At 30.7% G+C, this 8896-nt stretch overlaps 1 protein-coding gene across 1 annotated transcript; it reads left to right on the top strand.

Annotated features, from left to right (window-relative positions):
* The first annotated feature begins 4892 nt into the window (after nt 1-4892).
* On the top strand, nt 4893-8785 carry LOC130797312 (MDIS1-interacting receptor like kinase 1-like). The gene is made up of 2 exons (XM_057659875.1): nt 4893-7774; nt 7851-8785. Exons 1-2 carry the CDS (start codon nt 5128-5130, stop codon nt 8258-8260), a joined length of 3057 nt encoding a protein of 1018 aa, XP_057515858.1. The 5' UTR covers nt 4893-5127; the 3' UTR covers nt 8261-8785.
* Nucleotides 8786-8896: the final 111 nt, after the last annotated feature.

Here is an 8896-nt window from a genome sequence, read left to right as displayed (position 1 = left end):
CAACTTGGCCATTTCCTTTTTATAAAAAAATTCAAAATTAAATTCAATTTAAATCGATCAACATTTTAGATTTGTGTATATCTCACATTAACTTAGCCAAAATTAATATATTTTTATTTTTTAATTAAATTAAAATTAATCGATCAACATTTTATATTCATTGCATTTACATTATTCAAAAATAATTAAAATGAAAATCCATATCTTGCTTTTATGTTTAATGTTGAGTTTGTGAGAATTAGAGAAATAAATAAATTAAAAGAAATTTTGAATAAGAAGGGGGAAAATTAAAAGTTGATGAAAAAATTGTGACATATAATGAAAAAGATAGGCACAAATTAAATAAAAAAAAAACTAAATTAATATATTGAACACACAATAAATAATGAAAGAAAGCTTAAAAGGTAACTATGAAGATGTCCCACAAATAATGGGGCAATAGTCATTTCCCTGTTAGCAATGTGCCTGCCTTCTTCACATGGTCTCCAGCATTTTCCATCAAGGGACTTCAATCATTGTTCTTATCATGCTAATAGAATCCAATATTTCTTTTTTATTTTCGACATTTCAAATTATTTATTTTTGGAATTTATTTGCATAAAATTCAAAAATAAATATTACAAGATGTTTGTTTAAACGCAGAGGAGAGCATGTGAGCTCTGAATGGAAGGTACTAATATCAACTATGGGCTTCAATGGGCAAGGAATGGTACTCCTGTACAGCAAATAATACTATGAAATAAATATATTTCAATTTATTTTGATTAATTTCAATTTTTCTATATATTAGGATGAGATTAATTAAAGTTCATAAAATATACATATTCATTATAAAAATTGATATTTGATAATCCATATTTTGGATATTATACCAAAATAATCTATATTACTTTTGAATTGATAATATTAAATTAACCTTTAATAAACACTAATATTTTTTTACTAAAATTGGTAAGTTATTTGAGAAGATAAACAAAAGTATAGATTTTAAATAGAAAAATACTCTAATAGTATAGACTATTTTTAGTATTACTATCAATTTTTTTTTAATATATTTTTATAATTATTGAGATTATATGTAAATAATATTGTGTCAACTCATAACTAAACTAAATAAAAAAGTTTTCCAATACTTTTATTATTTATAGTGGCGTCAAGACATGTAGCATAGAATAACTTGAGCTTCCTGAAAATCAAATGAAAATGCACAAAATGTGCAAAATGAATAATGATGATATTTCTTTTTTTTACTATATTCTGTATTAGATAGATACTCCAACATTACACGAATTTATTAGTTTATGCAAATTGTAAGAATAATAATTATTATTAAATTCTAAGTAATAATTATATTAATATTTTTACATTTACACAAAGGATTATAGTAGCAAATAGAAATACAACTAATGTGCATTGATTATAAATATAACACGTATAGTTATACGGTCTTTTTATTAATACTATATTTCGTCCGTTTCAAATTATTTGCAATATTTATTTTTTTCATGTATTAATTCAATCTTTAATATCTTTAATTATGTATAATAAAAATTATAAAACTTTGATCTTAATAATCTTTGCTTCAAGACAAATCAAACAAGATCTCACTTAATTATGTTTTAACCTATAAATTAAGAATTAATTACAAATTAAAGATGATGAGTGAATAGTGTAAACATTACTAATGTTGCGACTAATTTGGAACGGAGGAAGTTAATGATATATATACATGATTATTTACTTAGTGATCTAAAAGTGGTATCAGTCTATATATGTTTATATGAATTAATTAAAATGTTTGTTTAATAAACTAAATAAATATAAATAAAAGAAAAAAATATTCTTCATTAAAATTTTTTTATAAAATTCTTCAATTGATTGCCTAATATAGTGAGTGTCAATATCTCTAAATATGTATTATAAAAAATTATAAAAATGTGCAATAAAAAAGATACATTTAAAGAATTTTAACAAAATCTCACATAAATATAATTTTCTTATATAACTTGGCAAATTTTTTTTTGAGATTTCTCTCTCTTTAAAAATTTAATATTCTAAATAAAAAGAGCATTAGATTTTAAAAATATACATAAATCATAAACTTTATTTTTATTTTTGAGCAATAATCTGTATCTATTATATGCACCGCTCAAACCAACCATTTTATATATGCTTTAGATTTCCGAAAATTAATTAAGCTTTATAGACTATCAGATGAAGAAGTTAATAGAGAATTTTGAATTAGTCCGGTGATTAAAAATTTATCCTATAATCATCATAATATGGTTTAATTCTCATCGCCTATAAAAAATTTTACAGTATATTCCTCTTCAACCATACCCATAAAAATTCTCTAATCTATCTCATAAAAAAAAAAAAAGAAAAGTTCAATGAACTAGGAAGAAAATTGTGTTCATATTTATAAAAAGAATAGTATATGTTTATAGATGTCGGCAGTTCAAGAGCAGCTTGTTGCCACCTTATGAGTTACAAAGAAAAAAGAATCTTCAAATTAGGATGCAAATTCCCCTTTTAGGCAAAATTAAATCAAGAGACAAATTTTGGGAATAAATACAAACTATTTTTTAAATTTGAAAAACAAAAATTTCTAAAAGCCCATATTTGATGGGTGCATATCTTCACACCAAACTTTATAGTGGGGTTTATATCCCAAATTTGTGGGGCTTAATGATGCAAAAAATATCAAACTACCATATCAACAAATACAATTGTACAATTCGAAAATGACATTTCTATTCATAAAGTGGGTTTTCTATCAATTTCAATTTTACATTTATATGACTCCTAATGTATAGTCCTTATTATTGTTAGTGTATATAACTCAAAATTCAACCATAAACTTAAATTTTTAATTGAATTGATTCCTTTACATAATATTAAAAGTCGTAGTGATAAAAGGTTAAAGTTCGAATATAAAGAAACAACATAATTATATGATATTTTACAAAATAAGAATATTTACACAATATTCTAATTATACTACTCTATTAATTATTCTATTAGCCGAATTTACTTTTTAGTCGTTATTCACTTATTACTCTTAATTTGTATATTATTCTTAATTTATAAGTTAAAACATAGTCGGGTGGATTTTGTTTGATCCTTATCATTTGTAAATGCAAGGATTATTAATATCAACTTTTAATAATTTTTAATTATGTATAATTATTTATATTAAAGATAAAAATATTACTTCGACAAGTGTGAAAAAAAGTTAAATAAAACTAGTAGGTGAAGCAGTATATCATAGTTCAACACTTAATATAATTGTGCAAGGACAACCGAAGAAACAATGTATTTGTCATATAGTTTCTTTGTTTTACTTTTTACGAAATCTAATATGATATTTTGGTCCTTTATATATTAGACTAGGAGCTTTTCCATCTGCCTATGAGAGTAGAGGAGGATTAACAGATAGTGGACTTTTGTTGCCCGATTCTCTTGTCTTTACTCATGAGAGTGAGGAGGATGATATTATCGGAGGTGAACCCAAGCCTGATCCAGGATTGGATCACTATTTGTATTGTGTTCCACTTCTCTCCAATCAAACCAAATGAAATCAAAACCTCTACCATAGGATAGCCATCACAAGTTGGTTAACCCAATCCCGGTTCTTCTTTGTTTGTTGTTTTCATAGTTATAGTAGTAGTCTAACCCGTATCTTCCAATACACGATCCCCCAACACCTAAAGAGGCCCTAAGTCTCGCAACTCGTCTCCTTGTGGACCGATCCCCCCTACTTGCCACTACACTTGTGTAGTTTTAGATAAGGATGTTTATAAAAATTTGTTTGATTAGAGGCTTTAGCAACGACACTAAAAAAGTCCTCTGTCATCTTTTTATTAGTATCCTGAAAACAAAAGGAAAATATATTAGTATATTATGTTATGCCATATGACTCTCTTTGATTTATTTAGCTGGTTTAATTATACTCTGACCAATAATATCTCCTGAATTCTTAAGTGAAACAATTATCATCAAGTACTAACCAATACTCCAATAATTACAGATTCAAGAAAAGGTAGTACATAACAATGAATATTCAGTTTAAAATACAAAAAACAATGAATATTCAGTTTAAAATACAAAAATTAATAAACATTATTAATCAATCAACTAGAGTGAAAAAAGAAAACATAAAAAATAAAAATATATTCCCATTCGTCTCAAAGAAATAATAGCCCAAATACAAATGGTGAAAATAAAATATAAAACAAAATTCTAAAACCCCTATATGAAATTTCTCCACATTGGGGTGATTTGTCAAATTAGTATATTACCGTTATTTATCTGGACAAACTTCATTGAGAAATATCAAAAAGAAATAAAAGGGTTAACACTTTGGGACAGAGGAATTATAAATTACTTCATTGGTTTCATTTTACTTACTATATTTGACTTTTCAAACAATTCAATACGTAATTAGATCATTTATATATTGAATTATACGTAATTAAAAAAATAAAAAGCTAATATTATAAAAGTACGTAAATAAATAAGTCAAATAAAATTACATTTGACTATATTTTTTCATGCTCATTAGCTGCAATATATGAAATAAGTTTGAATGATAAACACTGTCAATAATCATAATATAACGAGTATTTTAAAACCGACTAACTATGAATTAAAAGTAATTAGGAGAACAAATTAGGTTGACCATGATCCTAATCATGTAAACCTGAAGCATGTCAGTAAATCACCTCAAAACACACTCTCTCCATGTTTTAATGTCGGATGATAATTCACTTACCTCCAAACTACTTTTTTAAACTCACACTACATCATTTTAGCTGTTTTAGATTCCCAAGAACTCACGTATTTCACTATTAATTAATCAAATCATTAACTTTTTACATTAATTAATCGAACCATTAATTAATTTAATCACTACTCAATCATTTTAATTATCTCACTTTCTTCCACTGCTCTCTCATTATACAAGTAGCAGAATAGAACCTGCCACTTTCTTCCATCTCTGATCCAATTCTCCAAACACACCCTTATTCTATCCATCCATCCAACAAAAAAAAAACAAAAAAAAAAAAAGAAAATGTCTTCCCAATAAGCAAAAATAGAGATTGAGAAGAAAAAAATTGAAGAAAAATGGAAATGAAAAACAAAGTTATAATCTTTTTGATTGGTTGTTGTTTGGGAATTCCTCTTGTTTTAGGCAATGATGAGCTATTAGCTTTACTTTCAATGAAAAACTCATTTATTGATCCATTAAATCAACTTAAAGATTGGAAAAACAACACAAAAAATGATGATAATCATCATTCATATTGTGAATGGAAAGGTGTTTGGTGTAATTCTCAAGGATTTGTAGAAAAACTTGATCTTTCCAACATGAATTTAAGTGGGAAAGTCCCAGAAAATATACAAAATCTTAAGAGTTTAACAACTCTTAATCTTTGTTGTAATGCATTTCAATCATCATTGCCTAAAACACTCTCTAATCTTACCTCATTAGTAACCCTTGATCTTAGTCAAAATGACTTTATTGGTAGTTTCCCTTCTGGGTTTAGTGCAGCTAAAGGGCTTATTTCCCTTAATGCTTCAAGCAACAACTTTGCGGGTAACTTACCTTATGATCTTGGCTTCTGTAACTCCCTCGAAACCCTCGATTTTCGAGGGAGTTTCTTCGAAGGATCAATCCCGACCTCCTTCCAAAACCTTCAAAAATTGAAGTTTTTAGGCCTGTCAGGGAATAATCTTACAGGGGAATTACCCTCTGAACTTGGGTTACTCTCCTCTTTAGAGACCTTAATTCTAGGGTATAATGAGTTTCATGGGTCTATCCCTTCAGAATTAGGGAACCTAAGTAACCTTCAGTATTTAGACTTAGCTGTAGGAAGTCTAAGTGGGAAACTTCCTGCAGAACTTGGGAAGTTACAGAATCTTCAAACAGTTTATCTATACATGAATGAATTTGAAGGGAAAATCCCATGGGATTGGGGTAATATGTCTTCATTAACATACTTAGATCTTTCAGAAAATCGAATTTTGGGGGAAATCCCGAAAGATTTGGGCAAGTTAAAGAATCTGCAGCTTCTGAATTTGATGCGCAATGAACTAACAGGGGAGATACCAAATGAGCTTGGTGGGTTAACCAATTTACAAGTACTTTCACTATGGAAAAACTCTCTGATAGGCCATTTGCCTGTGAATTTAGGCAAAAATTCCCCTTTAAGATGGCTTGATGTTTCATCAAACTCTTTATCTGGTGAAATTCCTCCTAATCTTTGTGAATTTGGGAACCTTACCAAACTTATTCTCTTTAACAATTCCTTTTCTGGCCCCTTACCTTTAGGGCTATCAAAATGTGAATCTTTAGTTAGAGTAAGAATACATAATAATCTGTTATCTGAGAGTATCCCTTCTGGTTTAGGTACATTACCTAAACTTGAAAGGTTAGAGTTAAGGAATAATAGTCTAACCGGGGCGATACCCGATGATCTTTCCCTGTCCTTGTCACTTTCCTTCATTGATGTATCATATAACAATCTTGATTCATCTCTTCCTTCTGGGATTCTTTCTATTCCTAGTCTTCAGAATTTCTTGGGTTCTAGGAATAAGTTGGAGGGTCATATTCCTAATCAGTTGCAAGGGTGCCCTTCTCTTACTGTCCTTGATCTTTCTTACAATCATATATCTGGTGAGATCCCCAAGGGTATTGCTTCATGTGAAAAACTGGTTTTCTTGAACCTTAAGGAGAACCAACTTTCTGGTGAAATCCCTCACTCAATTGCAGGAATGTCGACTTTGTCGAGACTTGATCTTTCGAATAACTCTTTAATGGGTATGATACCCGAAAACCTTGGAAGTACGCCCGCTTTGGAAATGCTCAATTTGTCCTATAATAAGCTTGAAGGCCCTATACCCACAAATGGGATGTTTGCTACTATCAATCCGAATGAACTTAGAGGAAACACGGGACTTTGTGGCGGAGTACTTCCACCTTGCTTTAGGCGCAATGGAAGTTATTCTAATCAATTGAAAAACAAGCACATTAACCATATCATCATCGGGTTTATTGTGGGAATCTCGGTCATTTTAGGTATCGGGCTAGCGTTTTTTATTGGTAGGATGGTTTATAGAAGATGGTATTTGTATAGTAATAGAGTAGAAGAGTGGTTCACCAAGGACAACAAAGAATGGCCTTGGAGACTTGTAGCATTCCAAAGGCTAAACTTCAGTTCAGCAGAAATCTTAGCATGCTTAAAGGAATCAAATGTGATTGGAATGGGTGGGACTGGGATGGTTTACAAGGCTGAGATCCAACGGCCACACTCAATCATAGCGGTGAAGAAGCTGTGGAGATCTACAGGTGATATCGAAGCAGGGGATAACCTATTAGCCGAAGTAGAACTACTAGGAAGATTGAGGCATAGGAACATAGTAAGGTTGTTAGGTTACTTGCATAACGAAAGCGATGTGATGATGGTGTACGAGTATATGCCGAATGGCAATCTAGGAGCAGCATTGCACGGTAGCAAACAAGCGGGGAAGAACAATATGCTCGTAGATTGGGTGTCGAGGTATAACATAGCACTAGGAGTAGCTCAAGGCTTGGCTTACCTACACCATGATTGTCATCCTCCGGTGATTCACCGCGATGTCAAGTCGAACAATATTTTACTCGACGAGAATTTTGAAGCTCGAATAGCTGATTTTGGACTTGCTAAGATGATGCTTCATAATAATGAGACGGTCTCCATGGTTGCCGGATCGTACGGATATATTGCACCTGGTCAGTAGTCACATCCATTTTCTTTTCATGTTGCTTGATAATACAGAAACTGAGTATCTTTTATCTTGTGTCACAGAATATGGATACAGCTTAAAGGTGGACGAGAAGAGCGATATTTACAGCTACGGAGTTGTACTCCTAGAGCTCGTGACAGGGAAAAAGCCTTTAGACCCTTCATTTGGCGAATCAACGGACTTAGTAGAGTGGGTATTGGGGAAGATCCGAAACAATGGAGGATTAGAGGAAGTACTAGATCCAGAAGTAACCGGGCAATGCAAGTACATTCAGGAAGAGATGCTACTCGTGTTGAGAATCGCTCTTCTTTGCACGGCTAAACTGCCGAAAGAGCGGCCTTCCATGAGAGATACGATAACGATGCTCAAAGAAGCGAAGCCGCGGAGGAAGAGCATCTGCAATAACAATGGATATCAAACTAACATTGATAAACCAGTATTCAGTACTTCCCCAGTTACAAGCCTCTTGTAGAAAATAATAACATGCTGTTACCTGTATTTTTTTTTTACTTGTAATTCTTTTTTTTTTTTCACCCCTTTCTGTAGATTCTTACTTTTCTACTTCTGTTTCAATTTTAATCTAAATTTTAATACTGTTTAGAATAGATACAGTTGAAAGATAACTAGGTTTCACTTTTTAGTATTTTTCATAAGGCTGAATTTTATGTACATTGAGATCTTCCTTCATAATTAGTTGCCATATTATCCCAATTCTGTTTAACTAAGATTATGATATTATTACCCAAAAATTTAGACCTTTATAATAGTTTGTACAAGTAACTCTTCCCTTCAATCAATGTTAAGAGGCACATCCAGAAATTCACATAAGTCAATTCTAGGGATGGTCATAGGTCTAAGGCCCTATTGGACCTGCCTCTATTTTTTGGGTATGGGTCTAATTTTTTAAGACCAAGCGGATCCAAATCTGATTCAGATCCAAAAAAATAAACAGGTCTGAATCTTGGTCTAGGATTTTCAGACTCAATACTATTGCAAGGAAGCATGAAAACCTAATGCGAACATCCGTAAACAACACAAGTACTTCAATATTACTACATTTTGGGCAAGTGAAGTATAAACCTACTCATGTCCCTTTGCATTCGAAATT

Source organism: Amaranthus tricolor, chromosome 12 (assembly GCF_026212465.1).
Source record: "Amaranthus tricolor cultivar Red isolate AtriRed21 chromosome 12, ASM2621246v1, whole genome shotgun sequence".
Classification (NCBI taxonomy): Eukaryota; Viridiplantae; Streptophyta; class Magnoliopsida; order Caryophyllales; family Amaranthaceae; genus Amaranthus; species Amaranthus tricolor.
The sequence above is the reverse complement of the archived record's forward strand: the minus strand, read 5'-3'. Positions and strand labels throughout refer to the sequence as shown.